Raw genomic sequence first — 20,987 nt, 5'->3', positions numbered from 1 at the left:
TAATATAGATTTACTATGCTTTTTAATATTTGCTTTTTAATTTAAAGCCACTCTTGTTTGCAAGGATTAGTCGCAAATTCAGCAGTACAAGATTAAATTGTTTATTTCCAGTCTGAGGGCATCTTAATTCCCACAGCTGTCCATCTTTGACAGACAGGATAGAACGGTGACTTGCTTCTGATCTTGCCAAGTCATTTTACCTAATGGAACTCAGTGGGATGAGGAGAGGAAAGTTGATAACATCTGCAGCAGACGGCTTGGCAGGAAGATTAATGTAACCCTTCATATAGTAAAACAAAGGAAAGATACAGAAATGAAAGCAGTAATCTATAATTCAAAGGGGTGTGAGCAGATGTAATGTAGGTGTTACTCATAAACCTACCAGCAGAAACAATCTGCAGGCTATATGCTTTGTGTCCCCGGACCATAACTAAACCCCTGTTTTTAACACAGACTGTTGGACAGGTTAATTCGGTTGGTCAGCATACTGGTTGGTGAGTTGAGCTATGGAATGTTCTGTTTTTGTCTTTTATGCGTTTGCCTTTCCATGTGCTCCTTGCTGTGAAGACCAGTTATAGGTGGGGGCAGGGGCCATTTGTTTGTTACTGGTGTAAATATGGTCTGGGGACACACTGGGCACTTTTGCTGCCATTAAAAACAAAAAGTAAAAAACTCACATTTAAAAGTTGAAAAATGACATGTATCCCACGAGTAGCGAACTCGTTCGACCTTCCGTCGGATGCTAGAGTGTGTCCAGCCCTCCAATCCCGACACGTATCGTCACACCACGTGACTTCATCAGGGGATTGGAGGGCTGGACACACTCTAGCATCCGACGGAAGGTCGAACGAGTTCGCTACTCGTGGGATACATGTCATTTTTCAACTTTTAAATGTGAGTTTTTTACTTTTTGTTTTTAATAAACATCCTACTGTTTATTGGGTTATGCGATGTACCTTCATTTCCTCTCCCTCTATGTGTGACACTGCCACCTGAGTACCCAGCATTGTCAGCCTGATCCACAGGCAGGTAGAGTAGAGAGCGTCCTGACCCTCCTGTTCACCCCCTCAAGAGGCTTTCTCCACACCAGGGAGAAAGCCTTGCATTACAGTGTGTAGTTACAGACAGAAGAACAGGAAGTGAGGATTTCTCAGAAGAAATAAGGACATTTAAAAGCAAAATGGAAGGATGAGGTAAGTGAAGGAGGACTGCACTAAGGTAAAGGAAGCTATTTGCCATTTACAACCCCTTTAACAAACTTAACAAACTTTCTTAGAACCTTCTTCTCCCAAGAATTTCATTTTCATCTACCCTTATATGGTCAGCTTTTTTAACCTTTACAACCCCTTTAAGTCTCAAAGGCAGCCTTATGGAGTTGTACACATGCTGCTCCTATAAATCTTTGTTCCACAGCAAAAATGATCCCCCCCCCCATCTCGTTTGGTAAGCAGTACCACCATTGAACTCAATTATTTTTAAAGTGGATAGATCCATGCTGCAACTGTGAGCCAGACGGTAGGGACATGTTATTCCTATTTCAAAAGACTGGCTGGCCCACAAAACAAACAAAAAAACAGGCATTCAGAAAATGGTTGTATCACCCCCTGAATGCCTATGAGCACAGCTTGGCCAGCACCACTCTCTGAGAAGAGATCCAACGCAGATGCAGATGTAAACAAGCCCTAATAACGACGTGACAGTGGTCCTAATTTCTCACCACTCTATCCAAATCTAAAAAGAAAGTTATGCCTTCAGTTACTTTAACTATCCCCTGAAAGTTCATTTAAGTTCCTTGGTATTCTTGTAGCATTTATTCCTGCACATAGCCATGACAAGGGAAGGGAAGGGCAGAAGTGGCATTGCAATGGGAAGTATTATAGACAAACAAACTTGGGAGGATAAGTCAAAAATCCAACCTTACGAGATAAGTTGTGAAAGGCTCACTTGCATCTTTAGTAACACAACAAAAATTTTGAGCAATTCTAATGTTGCCTCCCTATGTCTTACCAAAAGTTGCACAATCAACATACACATATTTAAATGCATATAAGCCCCCCAAAAAATAAAGAGCATTGTTTTTACAGCACTGTTTGCTGGTCACACTCTAAAGGAAGGTCCGCGGAGCCTTCTGATGTGGCCCGCGACCTCCTGCTTTGGGATGACTGGTTGGCAAGCCCAGGCCGCAGGTTTCCGACACACCACCCTAGGGCATCAGTGTTGTAAATGAAGCGGGAGGTAGAGGAAGCAAGCGGAACAGTCACATAAATCAATGCTTTCCGTATAGCGTGTTGCATCCAGGTGGAGTGATACCAAATGCACTTTGCCTGGGACAGCAATAGCTGGCGATATCTGAATGGAAGACTGTTAAAGGTACGTTTATTACTAAAATCACAGTGTATGTATGGGCATATCTGTTCTGCTGTGGTTATTGGGCTGCTTTCAAACTGATCCGCAGGTGCAGAGCAGGTTACCTGCAAAGAGCTATAGACTTCCGTTATTACCTGTGGGTTTGGTGCACTACACCTGCAGGATATAATAGAAGTCTATGGAAAAGTGCAGCTAACCCACAGGAATGCGTGTTACGGGTAAACCACAGCGCATCAGTATGCAAGCAGCCTCAGGCCCCTTTCACACAAAATCGGTCTGACCCAATTGAACCCTCCAGTCACCTCTACAGAACTGCCGATGTAAACAGACTTTTGTTCTTTTACACCCACCTACCTCCAAACCGATCCATTAAAAAAAACAGAAGGGGATCCGTCCTCTTTGATCTGATCGGAGATCGGAGGGCCCATAAAGTAGAGCGGTCTGTGTCAGTGTCCGCACTACATATGCAGAGGGGACATGGATCTGTCATCCACCTGCTCTGCTCATTGTGGCCCATGACTGGTTACCAAGGGCCTGATCCACAAAAACCGGCCGTAACTTAACTTTTGCCATTTAAGTTACACCGCCGCAAAATCTCTACCAAAGTGCCCGATCCACAAAGCACTTACCTAGAAATTTTCAGTGGTGTAACTTAAATCCGTCCGGCGCAAGGCGTGCCTAATCTAATGGGGCGAGTCCCATTTAAATTAGGCGCGCTCCCGCGCCGGACGTACTGCGCATACTCCCGACGTTATTTTCCCGACGTGCTTTGCGCGGATTTACGTTGCGCCGGGTTTTGAGAATCGCGACGGGCGTAAAAAAAAAAAAAGAGTTGCGCCGGGAAAAAAAAATATTAAAAAACTAAAATGACAACGACGCGGGATAGAAGGGTATACTTTTACAAGGTGTAAACAGTTTACACTTTTCAAAAGCAGCCCTAATTTTGCGACAGCAAACTAATACTTACGGAGAAAAAACGAAGCGTAAAAGCTTCGTAGATCTCCGTAAGTGCTAATTTGCATACCCAACGCTGGATTTCGACGAGAAATGCCCCCAGTGGCGGCCGCGGTACTGCATCCTAAGATCCGACCGTGTAAGTCCCTTACACATGTCGGATCTTCTGCCTATCTATGAGAAACTGATTCTGTGGATCAGTTCCATAGATAGAAACAGGGATACGCCGGTTTATCAGTAGATACGCCGGCGTATCCCTTTTGTGGATCAGGCCCCAAGTCACTTAAGTTGCCCTCGATCCTCAAAAGGTTGGGCACCCCTGCTCTAAGGTAAGACTAGCTTTACATCCCAACAATCATTGCTCAATTTCAATTCTGCACCCCCCTGGCTGATTTTTATGATGCCCTTCTAGGAGTACAAATGTTTATGGTTGCACCTTAAAAGATACAAGCGTACAATGCACATAACTAGAAGGAAAATGCCCTATGTTTTATGTCAGCATTCTTCCCCAGCAAAAAAACTGGAACACTAGAATATGGGGGAGTTTGCTATCCTATCAAATCATGCGACGGTAGAGGAGCTAGTGAACCATTGAAAAACCTCAATACACCTGCCAACATCCCAATATGCAACTAGAAAGGAAATTGCCCCAGGGTGGACTTTATGGGCAGATTGGGGGAATGTGGAAGAGTATTACAAAGGTATAAAATATAACAACGTTTATTCGTCATATAAAGTAAAAACAATTCCCAAAAGAGGGACAATAAAATACATAGAAGCATAGCATGAGGATATAAATAAATACAAAATTACAAAACAAGCACCCAATTCATGAGAGTAGGCTGTAGCACCGAGCTGGCCAAAATGGAGTAATGGCCCAACAGGCTTCAAGGTGTTCACAGCTAAACCCAAAACCCTGTGTTTGTTTTTTGATTTTTGTATTTATTTATATCATCATTCTATGCTTCTATGGCTTTTTTTGTCCCTCTTTTGGGAACTGTTTTTACTTTATGTGACAAATACATTTTGTTATATTTTATACCTTTGTAATACTCTTTCACACTCCCCCCAACCTGCCTATAAATTCCATGCTTGGGGAAAATTCCTTTCTAATCCTATCAAATCATTGCCCCTATAGACTTCAACTTATATGTCCCACAGATCCCGAAATGTTAGAATAGTGCAGTTATTACCTTTCTGTTCTGTTAATAAGATTTGCTATTTGTGTTGCTGCAGAATTTAATTGGCATCGCGATCGACTGTCTCCTAGCTGGATGTTGTATAACAAGTTCTTTCTAACAGCGAGTCTTTTGTTCATGTGATATTTTTTAGTGGCTTGCAAAAAATCAATAAGGTCTTCTGCCTCTTCCTGAAGATAAAAGAGAAAAACATAGTTTACAAATGATTTATAGGACATGTCCACCTTGCAATAAACGTCCTCCTTTGTGCCGCATGTCAAAAAAAAACAAAAAAAACAACAACAGTATAGGTCTTATCCATTTTATTACTAAATGCACCTGATGCTTTTTATTGCCATCTTTAATAATACAATAAATGTTTCTATCTTCTAGGAAATGTAATGTCAAAAGGCAAAATCAGCAATTTCATAACTAGTAGTCATCGCTCACCTATAGTAAAAAAAAGGAACCCAAGGTTATTGTGTATAAATATTTTTCCTCTACATGCTAAATATACCTACACCGGTTAACACAAGATTATTTGATTGAGGCAATAATCATGTGATCTCTGCAGGGATCCTGAGAAATGAAGGCAGTAGAATTTGCAGGTAGATTCAATAAGCTGGTGGCCCTATGTGAACAGATCTTTAACAGAGATAACCATACCAGTGTTGATAAAGATCACTTTACTGGGTGTCAGCCAATGCAGGTTATCTGTCTTTACAGTTGGTCAAATTTAAAGTGGTTCTAAAGGTAATCATGTTTTAACCTTAATGCATTCTTTGCATTAACATAAAACAACATCCTTTTATCAGGATCCCCCCCCCATACTTACCTGAGCCCAAACTCGATCCAGTGCTGTGCCAGAGAGCAGCGGGTCTCTTGCCGCACTCTCTCTCTTCTCACAGGACAGAGAGACAGCAGGGGAAGCCAATGGCTCGTGTTGCTGTCAGTCAAATCCTGCGACGAATGACAATGTCCGTATAAAGGTATTGGCAGTATACAGAGGAAGTAAACCCTGATACAGAGCTGGCGTTCATGGCACAGGCCATTTAGAAACAGCACGATCGAACCATTTCTAACGTGTGCAAGTTTAGGAGATATTCACGGTAGCTACAGGTAAGCCTTATTAGAGGCTTACTTGTAGGTAAAAGTGGTAGTACAGGTGCATCAGGTGAATGCGCTGGAGTGTCATCGTGGCTCTGGCCAATCATAGCGCCGGAGCCCGCAAACCCGGAAATACAGTAACCACAGGAGACATGTCGCCAGTCACAGTGGTGTGCGGGGGCGCTGCAACAGCGTCAATTGGGGGTATTTCATAATCAGCTAGTATGTGATGCATACTAGCTCATTATGCCTTTGTCTTGCAGTTTTTTTTGGGGGGGTTTACAACCACTTTAACACAGAAGAATGTTTATTGTATGCACAGGGAATTGGTTAACCATTATTTAACCTTTATTTTACTACTTAACTTGTGTTTTTTTCCAAAGAATGCATTAAGGTGAAAAAACACCTGCCAGTCACCGGCCCCCCAGCCCCCCCATTTTACTTACCTGAGCCACTTTATCTCCTCTGCGGGGACGCGCCGTCCTTCTCTCAATGGGGTCCTGGCTCTTGATTGCATAGATTGATAGCAGTGCAGCCATTGGCTCCCACTGATCCAATGATGTGGGTGCTGGGGGGCGGGGCCGAGTCTGGACACAAATGCTGGACTCAGGAGCGCGCCCGCAAGGTAACCCCCTGGGGAGAGCGTCTCTCCTAGGGGGTTATCTAATGCGGGGAGGAGCTGTGAAAGCCGCAGAGGGACCCCAGAAGAGGAGGTTTGGGGCCACTTTGTAGAAAACGAGCTGCACAGTGGAGGTAAGTATGACATGTTTGTTATTTAAAAAAAAAAAAAACGATCCTTTACAATCACTTTAATTTCTTTTGTAAATAACCTTAGCATGCTTTGTACCAAAAATGTACTTTTAGTTTTGCAGTAAAATAGAACACGCATTAGCATTAAATGTAAAAGATTTCCCCACAGTAATGGTACTTGTGTTCAAAATATTGCTGATCAAACTTGAAAAAAAATCTGTATTTTTTTTCTAATTTTTTCCCTTAAAATGCAAATGAATGTAAAAAATTCTCAGAAAATCTTGAGGTTCATAAGAATGCCCGTTTGCCCCCAAAAAAACGATATATGTATCAATTCTGTATCATAAGTAACTACAAAGTTATAGAGACAAAGCTTAAAAGGTGTAAAATATAGTCGGGCCCATAAAAAGGTGTGAGAGCCAAAAGTGGTTAAAGTGGTTGTAAACCCACTTGTTGGACTTCTACCTATAGGTAATTCTAGAAAACGGCTTACCTATAGGTAGTGGAAACATCTCCTAAACTTGCGCCGTTTAGGAGATATTTCACTTGTAGTCCGCCGAAAATCTTCTTTGCACGTGCGCGGAAGAAACAAAACTAAGTGCTGTTTCTTCCCTAGCCTGTGCCGTGAATTGCGGCTCCAGTGCGCAGGAGTGACGTCACGCCGCTCTGGGGCATCACAGCGGTGGAGTCAGCGGCCCGGAAGGAAGAGGGGCCAGAAGATGGGCGCTGCCTACTGTGGGGACATTGCTGGATTTTTTTTGCAGGTAAGTGACACATAATGGCTTTTCATTTGCAGGCTGCAGCAGCGAGCTGAAGAGGAAGTAAAACCCATCAGGGTTTACTTCCTCTTTAATAAAGACCAACTCCGGCCAAGTAGCAGAGACGTAAATCTGCACTAATATAACAATTTAAGAGTGGAGATTCATATCACTACTGTCCATTTGTGACTGGTTGTTTTGAAATGCTATTTAGTTGCCTTACTCTAGTTGTAAATAGTAAAATGTATTGGTTGCTGATTCCAGAAAGTAATCAGAACATACAGTTATGCTCATAAGTTTACACACCCTGGCAGAATTTAGGATTTCTTGGCCATTTTTCAGAGAAGATAAATGATAACACAAACCTTTCTTTCACTCATGGTTAGTGTTTGGCTGAAGCCATTTATTATCAATCAACTGTGTTTACTCTTTTTAAATCATAATGGCAACAGAAACTACCCAAATGACCTTGATCAAAAGTTTACATACCCCAGTTCTTAATCCGTGTATTGCCCCCTTTAACCACTTGACCACTAGGCACGTAAACCCCCTTAATAACCAGACCAATTTTCAGCTTTCGGTGCTCTCACAATTTGAATGACAATTACTCAGTCATACAACACTGTACCCAAATGAAATTTTCATCCTTTTTTTCACACAAATAGAGCTTTCTTTTGGTGGTATTTAATCACCGTTGGGTTTTTTATTTTTTGCGCTATAAAAGAAAAAAGACTGAAAATTCTGTAAAAAAAAAAAAATTTTCTTTGTTTCTGTTATAAAATTTGGCAAATTTAGTATTTTTTCTTCATTCTTTTGCATAAATGTGAAAGATGAAGTTACGCCGAGTAAATAGATACCCAACATGTCACCCTTCAAAATTGCACACGCTCGTGGAATGGCGCAAAATTTGCTACTTAAAAATCCCCATAGACGACGTTGCAGGGTATTGCGGAGTATTGTGGGGTATTGTGGGGTATTGCGGAGTATTGTGGGGTATTACGGAGTATTGTGGGGTATTGCAGGGTATTGCGGAGTATTGCAGGGTATTGCGGAGTATTGCGGGGTATTGCGGAGTATTGCGGAGTATTGCGGGGTATTGTGGGGTATTGCGGGGTATTGCAGAGTATTGTGGGGTATTGTGGGGCATTGCGGAGTATTGCGGGCATTGCAGAGTATTTTGGGGTATTGCAGAGTATTTTGGGGTATTGCACAGTGTGGGGGCATTGCAGAGTGTGGGGGCATTGCAGAGTGTGGGGGCATTGCAGAGTATTTTGGGGTATTGCACAGTGTGGGGGTATTGCACAGTGTGGGGGTATTGCACAGTGTGGGGGTATTGCACAGTGTGGGGGCATTGCACAGTGTGGGGGCATTGCAGAGTGTGGGGGCATTGCAGAGTGTGGGGGCATTGCAGAGTGTGGGGGCATTGCAGAGTATGGCTGGTACTGCAGAGTATTGCACAGGGAGGGATCGATGGCTGGATCTGTGACTACATGTGTCACAGATCCAGCCCGCAGCAGCAGCAGCAGCTGCTGCTGCTTCCGCTCTCTCCCCTCTCCTCTCTCACACTGTACCGTTCGGTACAGAGAGGAGAGGAAGGAACCGGCGTCATCACATGACGCCGGTTTGTTTACTAGTGATCGCTCCGTCATTGAACGGAGCGATCACGTGGTAAATCGCCGCTATCAGCTGCGATTTACCGTGATCCGTGATCAGCCGGGAGCGCGACTCTGGGAGGACGTACATTGACGCCCTCCCAGAGTTAAGCAACCGCCTTGTAGACGTATTTCGTCTATAGGGCGGTTGCTAACTGGTTAACATCAATGACAGCTTGAAGTATTTTGTGGTATTTGTGGATGAGGCTCTTTATCTTCTCAGATGGTAAAGTTGCCCATTTCTCTTGCCAAAAAGCCTCCGGTTCCTAGAAATTCTTGGGCTGTCTTACATGAACGTCACGTTTGAGATCTCCCCAGAGTGGCTCAATGATATTGAGATCAGGAGACTGAGATGGAAACTCCTGAACCTTCACTTGATTCTGCTGTAGCCAATGACAGGTCTACTTAACCTTCTGTTTTGGATCATTGTCATGTTGGAATGTCCAAGTACGTCCCATGCGCAGCTTCCTGGCTGATGAATGAAAATGTTCTTCCAGTATTTTTTGATAACATACTGCATTCATCTTGCCAACAATTTTGCCCAAATTTCCTGTGCCTTTGTAGCTCACACATCCCCAAAACATCAGCGATCCACCTCCGTGTTTCACAGTAGGAATGGTGTACCTTTCATCATAGGCCTTGTTGACTCCTCCCCAAATGAAGCGTTTATGGTTGTGGCCAAAGAGCTCAATTTAGGTCTCATCACTCCAAATGACTTTGTGCCAGAAGGTTTGATGTTTGTCTCTGTGCTGTTTGGCATATTGTAAGCGGGATACTTTGTGGCATTTGTGTAGTAATGGCTTTCTTCTGGTGACTCGACCATGCAGCGCTTCTTTCTTCAAGTGCCTCCTTAAAACATTCACGCCACATGTTTTTAGAGAGTCCTTTATTTCACCTGAAGTTAATTGTGGATTTTTCTTTGCATCCCAAACAATTCTCCTGGCAGTTGTAGCCAACATTTTAGTTGTTCTACCTGACCGTGGTTTGTTTTCAACAGAACCCCTAATTTTCCACATCTTAATTAGAGTTTGAACACTGTTGATTGGCATTCTCGATTCCTTGGATATCTTTTTATATCCCTTTCCTGTTTTATACAGTTCAACTACCTTTTCCCACAGATCCTTTGACAATTCTTTTGCTTTGCCCATGATTTAGAATCCAGAAACTTCAGTGCAGCACTGGATGGAAGATGCAAGGGTCTGTCAGGAGTCCAGAAACTCATTGACCTTTTAGTGTCTTCATGCACACAGTCAAGTTTTTCTGCGTTTTTCGGCAGTTGCGTTTATGCTCGTTTTTTCGGAAGCAAACAAATGGGTTCAGACGCGAAAGTTGGCAAAATGCCGCTAAATGCGGCAAAACGCGGTACCGGCGTTTTGCCGCGATTTCGTTTATAGCCGTTTTTAAAGGTGAACAATTTTTTTACATTAGAAATCTCAAAAATGATGGCAAATGATGAAAAAACATTAAAAAACATAAAAAAAACTGTAATTGCTTGCATTGTGGACAATCCACAACTTGTGGCAGGTGACGTGGCCAGTGGACAATCCACAACTTGTGGCAGGTGACATGGCCAGTGGACAATTCACAACTTGTGGCAGTTGACTTAGCCAGTTGACGTGGCAGGTGACGTGGCCAGTGGACAATCCACAACTTGTGGCAGGTGACGTGGCCAGGTGACGTGGCAAGTGGACAATTCACAACTTGTGGCAGGTGACGTGACAAGTGACACGCTAAATACAAGTACACTGCTGCTCTCTCAGCTGCTACTCACTCTGGTCTCACAAAATGGCTGAAATGTTTAAATAATACTGTTTTTTGAGGTTAGGGAGGGTCTTATGATGTTTTTTAACTAAACGCTTATAAACGCAAACGCGGTAAAAACGTTGCGAAATTCGCGGCAAAACGGGCGTTTGGGGCCTGGGGCCTTATACACACCCCCACACACACTAATTACAAGCAAATGGGTCACGGGTGAGGATGGTTGCCTTTAATAGCCATTCAAACCCCTTTGTGTCAACTTGTGTGCATGTTATCAGGCCAAAATCACCAGGGTATGTACACTTTTAATCAGGGTAATTTGGGTAGTTTCTGTTGTGATTATGATTTAAAAAAGAGTAAACACAGTTTATTAATAATAAATGGCTTCAGTCAAACACCAACCATGAGTGTAAGAAATGTTTTGTGTTATCGTTCATATTCTCTGAAAAATGGCCAAGAAATCATGAATTCTGCCAGGGTATGTAAACTTATGAGAACAACTGTATTTATTTTGTGACGACAATCCGACACGAGTATATTTGGTTCCCACCAGCTTACCTGCACTTTTAGATAGTTTTCTATCAGAGTTTTGCGTAGTTCCGGTTTGGCTTTTGCTGATATCTGCACTTGATCAAAGACGATCTTATGCAGTTCTGTCCTGTGAGTAACAGCCAGCTGTCTGTAGGCCTTTGCAAATTCCTCTTCCTGCTTAAACAAAAGCATCCTCTTCATTTCATTCTGTTCAAGGCTTTGGAGCTTGTCAAGAAGAGATCTGTATTCCGTGATGAACTATAAAAGAGGAGGATTGAAGGGAAACATGCATGAATAAATATTTTCTGGAAATGAAGTCATAGGCTTTTATTGACGAGCCTTCAGTTACAATAAACACAGGCTGATTTAAGGAGGCAGTCTACCCAAAATTATTATTACAATTTTTAGCAGATGTTGAGGAGAGGAATACCTGGAAGGTAAACTTCACTACTGAGCTCTCCGAGTTCATGTTCCTTTGATGTAGCTATTAGGAAATGGCTTTACTCCCACTACTGTGTTTTTAATTGACTTTATATTACAGTGAACGCGATGTGATGTCCAAGGCTCCCCTCTACCGAAGAAGCAAGCATGCAAGGCTGTGTCAGAAAGGATGAGATATCACCACTGGAGTCCCTGGGAGATGATAGTAATTGGTCTATATTTCAACTAACCAGAATATATTGAGATGCAATGTACAAAGTTCAGTACAGCAAAGAAACAAATCAAAAGTCTTTGACTGATCAGACTGCAAATAAGCTGCAAGATGCTTGAGTGCTAAGGGTTCTGCACTTCATATTGCCTCACTGTGCAAGCCTTGTGGCTCATCTACATCTGCCAATGCGCGTTTTTTTCTGTATAATGCGTATGCACTGCTATGCTTTTACACTTGTGAATAAGCCAGACACCGATTTCATGCAAGAACCCCGGTGGGCAGGTTCCCAATGATTAGCTGTGGAAGGCAGCGACACTGAAAGCAACTGGCAGCGACACTGAAAGTAGACTGCCTTGCGGTACGATTAGTTTGTGGGTCGTCCGGTCTCAATGCTACCGCCGTAGCACAGCCTTGCGTTCCCAGCTGACAAGCGGGGGGGGGGGGGCACGTCACGTGACCGGGTACTGCCTCCGACGTACGTTTTGTTGTATTGAACGTCTTCAGGGGGCGTCATGCCCCTGAAGACGTTCAATACAACGAAACGTACATCGGAGGCGGTACCCGGTCACGTGACGTGCCCCCCCCGCTCGTGGAGCTGTCAGCTGGGAACGCAAGGCTGTGCTATGGCGGTAGCATTGAGACCGGACGACCCACAAACTAATCGTACCGCAAGGTAGCGGTGACACGTCTGCAGCCCCAGTGTCGGGTAGGCACTTATACAGTAAGAGGCCATCTTGGCTTTTTGATTTTTCTGTCCTGTTTTAAACAAGTTTTTATTAAATCAGAATTACACTATTGGCTTCTCCATTGGCTTTTTTTGCATATCCCAATTGGAATCCCTGGTGATGATCTTTTCCTGTCGGTTGTGTATGCAGGCACAATCCTGCATAAGCTCATATGACTAACTTTTTAATTAAAGTAGTCCATATTTTCTGGTAAGCGCATTCTTTTCTCATCAGCACAGTTTTGGGTGTTAAAGAAGACTGGATTGTGGTGGTGGCATTTTCCTTTTTCACTTAAAGCAAGATACAGCAAATTAAGAAGATTTATCACTTATTTGTGACACATCACTTGATACAATATTGGGACTTGATGTCATTGATTATGTTATGACAAAGAGACATTTTGATGCTTATAGTTTTATTTATATATTTTTATATATATTTGTACTTATATGTGGTGTTAATTTCTCCATATGATCACTTCACTTATGATTGACTAACATATCACCGAGTTGTCTAGCGCCCTCTATTATTCTTTCCTTCCTAAATTACATATTTACTGGCCCCAGAAGCACCGCAGGGGAAAGGGGCACACAGAGGGGGCAGGACAGCAGATGGAAGGGGTGCATGTGCTAAAACCAATCCCCCTGCAGTACATCTGGAGGGGGAAAAAAGCTATTTTTACCTGTATTTAGGAAACAATCCAGGCCTCTTTTATTATTAATCTACTGAGCTTCTTGAGGGAGTCTATTCCACATTTTCACAGCCCCTACCATGAATAAGCCTTTCCTTATTTGGAGATTAAGGCCCAGATTCACATACAAACGCCTATCTTTAGGCGGGCGTAGCGTATCTCAGATACACTACGCCACCGTAACTTAGAGCACCATGACCTGTATTCAGAAACAACTTGCGCTCTAAGTTACGGCGGCGTACTGTATCTGACACGGCGTAAGCCCGCCTAATTCAAACTAGTCTGTTGGGGGCGTGGTGTATGTAAATGTGTTGTGACCCCACGTAAATTACACTTTTTACGAACGGCGCATGCTCCGTATCACGTCGAATTTTCAAAGTAAAATACGTCCGCTCAATGCTTAGTCGACGTGAACGTAACCTACGCACAGCCCCATTCATGGACGACTTACGCAAACGACGTAAAATACGACGCTGTTCGTACGTTTCCGACGTCCATACCTAACATGACTTACCCCTGCTTTATGAGGGGTAACTTTACGCCGGCATATGTCTTACATAAACAACGTATCTTGATACGCCGGGCGCACGTACATTCGTGAATCGGCGTATCTAGCCAATTTGCATATTCGATGCGTAAATCTAAGGAAGCGCCACCTAGCGGCCAGCGTAAATATGCAACTAAGATACGACAGCGTAAGAGACTTACGCCGCTCGTATCTAAGCCGAATTTATGCGTAACTGATTCTAAGAATCAGGCGCATAGATACGACGGCTCTCATTCGGACTTACGACGGCGTACGTGGCGATACGCCGTCGTAAGTCCTTTGAGAATCTGGGCCTTTATCTCTTTTCCTCCATATGTAAAGAGTGCCCCCTTGTCCACGGTGATGACCTTAAAGTGAGTAACTCTACATCAAGTTCACTATATGGAACCCTTTTGTATTTATATCCCCCTTAATCTCCTCTTCTCAAGAGAGAATAAATTCAGTTCCTCTTATCTTCCCTCATAGCTGAGCTCCTCCATGCCTCTTATCAGTTTGGTTGCCCTTCTCTGCACTTTCTTCAGTTCCCCGATATCCTTTTTGTGAACTGGGGCCCAAAACTGAACTGCATATTCCAGATGAGGTCTTACTAATGATTTGTACAGGGGCAACATTATATCTCTGTCTCTGGAGTCCATACCTCTCTTAATACAAGAAAGGACTTTTCTGGCTTTGTAAATCACAGCTTGGCATTGCATGCTATGATTGAGCTTATGATCTACCAAAACCCCCAGATCCTTCTCCACTACAGATCCCCCCAGTTGTAACCCACTTCCCACCTAGTATGTATGATGCATGCATATTCTTGGCCCCAAGTGCATAACTTTACATTTATCAACATTAAACATCATTTGCCACTTAGTTTTGTTGATTCGTTTCGGAATTAGTTTAGTTTTGTTTATTAGTTTTCTAATGAGTTTGAAAAATTATCGGCCGAGTTGAATTCTGTGTGAAGATTAGCTGGTTGTTAAGGAGCAGGACAGGAAGCCGGCCACTGTGTCGTCAGCGGGCTTCCCCACTGAAAGCTGAAATCTAAACAAAAGAATGCCAGCAATGAAAGATGAGGAAAAAAAACTGTGTGCCCCCCCCCAATCCATACCAGGCTCTTTGAGTCTGGTATGGATTTTAAGGGGTACCCCACGCCAAAATAAAAAAATGGCATACCAGACCACATGCCTCAACATGGGGGGAGCATGTTGATGTGGACAAGGGCCTCTTCACCACAACTCTGGCCGATGGTTGTGGGGGTCTGTAGGCAGAGGACTAATCGGAACCTGGAAGCCCCCAGATCCAACCCTCTCTTTTGGGAATGAGTTTTCCACCCCCCTTACTCTTTCACCAAAAAAAAGTGTAAAAAGTAAATACAAACATGACACAAATTCCTTTATTAAAAAAATCAAAAAGGTCCCCCGGTTTAGATTCATCATCAATCACAGCCGAACCCAAAAGAAAAACTCTGGTCCCGACGAAGGCTCCCGTCGTCTGCCAGTTCTTGCTAAGGGGGCCACCCCGGACTGAAAAAATTGCACATGTCTAACTACTAATAACTTTATACCATGGGATCATAGGCATTATGTTAGTATCTGCAAACATGCATAGAGAAAAACAAACAAAACCACACCATATTCAATTAACCAGAAAATAATTTTATTCAAAAGATCCATTTTAATATTTACATGTAATCATCAACCGTTGGATAATATTGGCCACGGCCTTGTTCATTGGTTTTCAAAAAATTCATAACATATCAATCTTACTTTGCATAAATCTGAATAAATCATCAATCACCAACAATTTCAACTCAGCCACTCAGACTCGAGTTGAATACCGACAATTTAACCATTTAAATTAAACCTCCCCTTCATAAACCTGAAGGGAGCTACCACATGAACAGGCCGCGACAAAAAAAGGGGGGGGTAGGGCGGGGAGTTCACCTGTAAAATGTTGTATGAGGGTGGCCCAGACCCAGGCCCAAATGGGCCTTAAATAGGCCAGTACCAGGTTCTGGAAAAATCTCCCAGAACCACCTGACTATCCTGACCAATCCCTGTGGGCCAGAACCCTCTCCAGAACTTTCCTACACACCTGACCCAAATTAACAACCCTGCTACCTTACCTGCAAAACACCTTTCTGTTATCCTTAAATAACCCAGCTGAACTAAAAAACCCCAGCACCTGCAGCTTTGCTCTAAACTAAACCTAATAACTATACCTAAACTAAACCTAGTCCCATGCCATGAACCCATGAGGAAAGGGGGGCCTAAGCGGCTATCCCTTTCAAATCCCATGGGATCATAGGCATTATGTTAGTATCTGCAAACATGCATAGAGAAAAACAAACAAAACCACACCATATTCAATTAACCAGAAAATAATTTTATTCAAAAGATCCATTTTAATATCTACATGTAATCATCAACCGTTGGATAATATTGGCCACGGCCTTGTTCATTGGTTTTCAAAAAATTCATAACATATCAATCTTACTTTGCATAAATCTGAATAAATCATCAATCACCAACAATTTCAACTCAGCCACTCAGACTCGAGTTGAATACCGACAATTTAACCATTTAAATTAAACCTCCCAACCGACAGGAGGGCAAACCTACCGACCTCCTGTCCACACCACCCCAAACCGCGGCCCTCTCTATGCATGTTTGCATATCTGCATTAAAAATATCCAAACCCACCTCCGATAGGTGTACACCATCATCCCTATACAACCCTTGCAAACCCCCCTCTAATTCCATGTGCCGGAAAGATATGCCTAACTCTGGATTGATACATTTTTCCAAAGCCCTATTTACTCTCTTGCGAACTTTGTCAAGAGGTTTGAGGACTGCTGAATTTAGCCAACGCAGACGTGGCACTATTTCTGAAAAAACTAAGACGGTATTAGGTGAAACCAGTTTCAAAAATTTTATAGTATCCTTCATCTCCACAATCAGCTCAAAAGTCTTCTTCTTGCCGATATCATTCCCACCAACATGTAAAATCATAATATCTGGTGTCTCATAAGAAGCATACAGCCTTCCTAATTCAAAAATTAAATCCTCCCATAACATTCCCCTTCGTCCAAACCATAATACTTGAAAAACTGCCGGATCCAGGCCCAAATTTTCCGTGTACACTCTACCTGCCGCTCTTTTTTGTGCCCAAAAAACAAAGGAATGCCCTATAATCCAGATCTTGTGAGGAGCACCTGAAACAGAATAATCAGTTAACAAGGGCGAATATATAGTTTAAAAGCATCTGACCGCCACCGTCCAATCCTCTTAATGGTGCTCTCCTCTAAACCAATCCTTGCTGCCTCAGTCGCCGCCCCAATCCTAAATGAGTGCGTTGTTATTTTTAAATGTTCCAATTTCAGAAAAGCCAAACATTTTTTCAGAACTGCTGAAAACTGGTATACTGATAATGGAGCACCATTAACATGAATAAACAGCTGGTCAGAAATCTCTGGACGAGCAACCATATACGCATGATAGGCCACCACTGGACATATGTTTTCCTGACGACATTTTTTCAAATAAACCCATTCCCCGACACCGAGCCTATCCATTTTGCTGACACCTATAAAAAACTTTAGGCCATCCTCCACAATTACTACATTCGCCAAGGCGATACCACCCAAACCTGAACCTGAAGATGAAAGAATTTCTGAGATTCTGAATGCTCCAAAGAATGTTATCGTAAATACTGCATTAAATAAAAGAGCTTCAAAATTTGATGAGCATACCTCCTGAGTTACTGAACAAATTTGAGCTAATATAACAGGGGTGACTGGTGCTCTATGATCTTTTCCAAAATTACCTTTTTTGTATCCCTTCAGCACCTGTCTCACCGAGAAAAAACTGTGACAAGGCGGAAAACCATAAAGGCGCAAAAAGAATGATATCCCCGATAAAGTTTTATTTATATGCGACCATGAATACTTTTTATACATCAGGGCCTGAAGGAACTCCAGAACCAGCTGCTCGGAATGATCCGACACAGAAAGGTGCAAGGAATCCAAAAAACTTGACCATGACAGCCATGAAGAAGAATAATTCTTCCAAGTCGCAACGGCCACAGAGTTCTTAATGTTCCGAAGTATTAAATCAGATCCCACAATTGGGGAGGGCAAGGGGATCCCGACCGCTCTGCCTGGGGCAGTAACCCGAAAAACCTCTCCATCTGCTGGCGAGAAAGAGCGTCAGCAATAGAATTATTCTTTCCCTGTACATATTTCGCTTTTAACCACACATTCCACTTAAGGCATAAGAAAACCAAGTGGCGCAAATATGACACCACCCATGGTGATTTAGCAGATAAGGAATTTATTGCAAATACTACCCCTTTGTTATCAGTGCTGACCACCAACCTTTTATTAGCAAAATAAGGGCCCCATATTTCCAGCGCCGCTACAATTGGGAACCGCTCTAACAGAGTGATGTTTTTGCAAAAACCCATGGTGATCCACCTATCTGGCCAAATGGACGCACACCACTGATTTCTCCAAATTGCACCGAACCCGACAGAGCCAGCTGAATCTGTTGCCAGCTGAAAATCACTGTCAGATATGAACTCCTGCTGCCAGATTGCCCTGCCATTAAAGTGTTCTAAAAATTTACACCAAACCATCATATCTTGCTTAACGTCCTGCGTAAGCCTGACGTGAGCGTTTGGGTTTTTTAAACCTGAAATTGCTGAGTACAACCTCCTGGAAAAAATTCTCCCCATTGGCAGTACCCTAGTAGCAAAAGTCAACTGTCCTAATAGGCTTTGCATCTCTTTTAAAGTCACCTTTTTCCTTTTCAAAAATGACTTTAAAAGCAGAAAAAGTTTTATTATTTTCTCCTTGGGTAACCTGAACTCCATATTCTCTGTATCTAAAGTGATTCCTAAGAAAACCAAACAATTTGACGGGGGGATCGTTTTTTCCTCCGCCAATGGAACCCCAAAATATTTACATACAGACTGAAAAACTGACAAAACCTGGCCACATTCCTGGGAACCTTCTGGACCTAAAAACAAGAAGTCATCAAGGTAGTGGGTAATATTGTTTGATCCTGACACAATACTTACCACCCATTCTAGAAATGTTGAGAATGTCTCAAAATAAAAGCAAGATAACGAGCAACCCATTGGTAGCGCTTTGTCAAAATAAAATTGTTGGTCAAAACAAATACCCAGTGAGTTAAAACAATCCGGATGCAGTGGTAGGAGTCGGAATGCCGCTTTAACATCTGCTTTAGCCAACAGCGCCCTTCTACCTAGTGGCCGAATTTTGTCCACTGCGGCTTCAAACGATGTGTATGAAACTGATACCACCTCGGGGTCAATCTGATCGTTCAAAGAATTACCAAAAGGAAAGGATAAATGATGAATAAGTCTATATTCATTGGGCTCCTTTTTGGGAACCAGACCCAGAGGTGATATCCTGAAATTCTTAAATGGAGGGTGGACGAATGGGCCTTCCATTCTGCCAGCCTCCACTTCCTTAATTAATTTACTTCTAACTAAATGAGGTGCATCCAATACTGATTTTAAATTTTTTACCATTGAACAGCCTACCCCATCAAAACTAGGTAGCCTAAAGCCCACTGAAAAACCCTCAATTAGGAGCGATGCCATCTGCTGATTTGGGTAAGCCTGCAGCCATGGCAGCATTCTTGAAAGAATCACTGGGGTGGCTGCTTTTAGAAAAATTCTCTCTGGGCTGTGTCTGAAGCCTGCGAAAACACTTTGTAATTGGATGGCTTCCAGAGCAAAACGCACATTCGTGCCTGTATTTACAGGAATTCAGCCACTTACACTGTGTATCATTAAACGCAAAACACAACCCTTTTTTGTATGTAACAGCTGTTTGATTTGCAGGTGGGGCCATTGCTGTAGGACGAGAAAATGGTTGCCTCTGGGGCAAAAATAAATTTAGCCACAGGCCCACATCCTTTGCACCCCACTGCAGAGATGGTTGTAACGCTAATTTCTGGCGAAATGCTTCGTCATACATTAACCAAGACATGCCACTAAAGCTTCTATACGCTTCTAGTATTATGTCCACATGCTGGAATAACAAACAGCTTTTACTGGGGAATTTCTCACATAGTACACTTGAATAAATAAAAAAAGCCTGTAACCAACTGAAAAAAGATTTGATCTGAGGCTTGCGCCTGTCCTCCTCAAATCTTTCTTCCTTTGTAAATTTTGTAAAATCTCTATTAGGAGGAAGCAGTGTGTTTAAATCAACATATTCCCCTTTCCAGATTTTTTCCCTTACTACGGCTGACAAGTGAAAACCTAGTGGGGAAAGAAAACAAGGCATACATTCCTTTACATTATCAGTATTACCAGCTGAGCTATCTATAGATGGGTTAGTAGGGACAAAAGCATGCTGGGGGACATGTGTAATAACAGGCGCAGCTGACCATACTTCTGCTGAGACACTGGTATTCTGCTGACTAGCTTGTGCACGCATTGCAGCCAACAATTGTTCTAGCGCAGAAGACACTGCAGACAACTGGGACACAGACACACACTCACCTACTGACCCCCGAACCTCACCTGTTCCAGGGGCCACTGCTGGTGATGATAGAAGCACCGGGATTTGCCCACTTGGATGCTGTACTGCGATGGGGGGGGCACGGCCCGCATCCCTGCGTCCCTCCTTTCCCCCTTTCTGCTGTGCTGCTGCTGCCTTGGGCGACACAGCCCGGGATGTAGAGGCCTTTCCTGCGGACGCCGAGGCCCGGGAGTAACGGCCGCGACCTCCACTTGCCTTGGCTGAGCCTGCGCGCTGGTTCTGTGCTGCGGGAGCAGTCGCCATTCCTCCGACCGCGGCGAGCAAGGGCGGGGCTGGGACGGCGTCACTCACCGACGAACGCTGCCTCTTGCTTCTCCTTCGGGTTTCTCCGTCCTCTAGTGGGTTGACCTCTGACAAGGCGATGTCCATCATCTCCGCTCCGCCCAGCATCTGACATGCTTGCAGCATCTGCTCCTCCCGTCCGACGGCAGCCGTGGATTCTCCTTCGTCAGCCGCAGCGTCTTCACAGGTATTAGCTGCTGATAGCGTGAGGCACTGCCTGATCCATTCCTCGCTGCCTTCTTCCTCTGCCTTCCTCAGTAATTGTTTCAGTAGGTTGTCCATCTTCAAACGGCGTGGAGTTCACCTGTAAAATGTTGTATGAGGGTGGCCCAGACCCAGGCCCAAATGGGCCTTAAATAGGCCAGTACCAGGTTCTGGAAAAATCTCCCAGAACCACCTGACTATCCTGACCAATCCCTGTGGGCCAGAACCCTCTCCAGAACTTTCCTACACACCTGACCCAAATTAAC

At 43.4% G+C, this 20,987-nt stretch overlaps 1 protein-coding gene across 2 annotated transcripts in view; it reads right to left on the bottom strand.

Moving 5' to 3' along the window:
• EVC2 (EvC ciliary complex subunit 2) overlaps positions 1-20,987 on the bottom strand; it is a 270,686-nt gene that overhangs the window by 91,200 nt on the left and 158,499 nt on the right. For both annotated transcript variants that reach the window (XM_040335408.1, XM_040335409.1), the window contains 2 exons: positions 11,083-11,313; positions 4,515-4,690 (listed from right to left, as the gene is read on the bottom strand). In XM_040335408.1, coding sequence (XP_040191342.1) covers positions 4,515-4,690; positions 11,083-11,313 — 407 coding nt within the window. The remainder of the gene's footprint in view (positions 1-4,514; positions 4,691-11,082; positions 11,314-20,987) is intronic.

Source organism: Rana temporaria, chromosome 1 (assembly GCF_905171775.1).
Source record: "Rana temporaria chromosome 1, aRanTem1.1, whole genome shotgun sequence".
Taxonomy (NCBI): Eukaryota; Metazoa; Chordata; class Amphibia; order Anura; family Ranidae; genus Rana; species Rana temporaria.
This window is presented reverse-complemented; position numbering and strand designations above follow the sequence as displayed.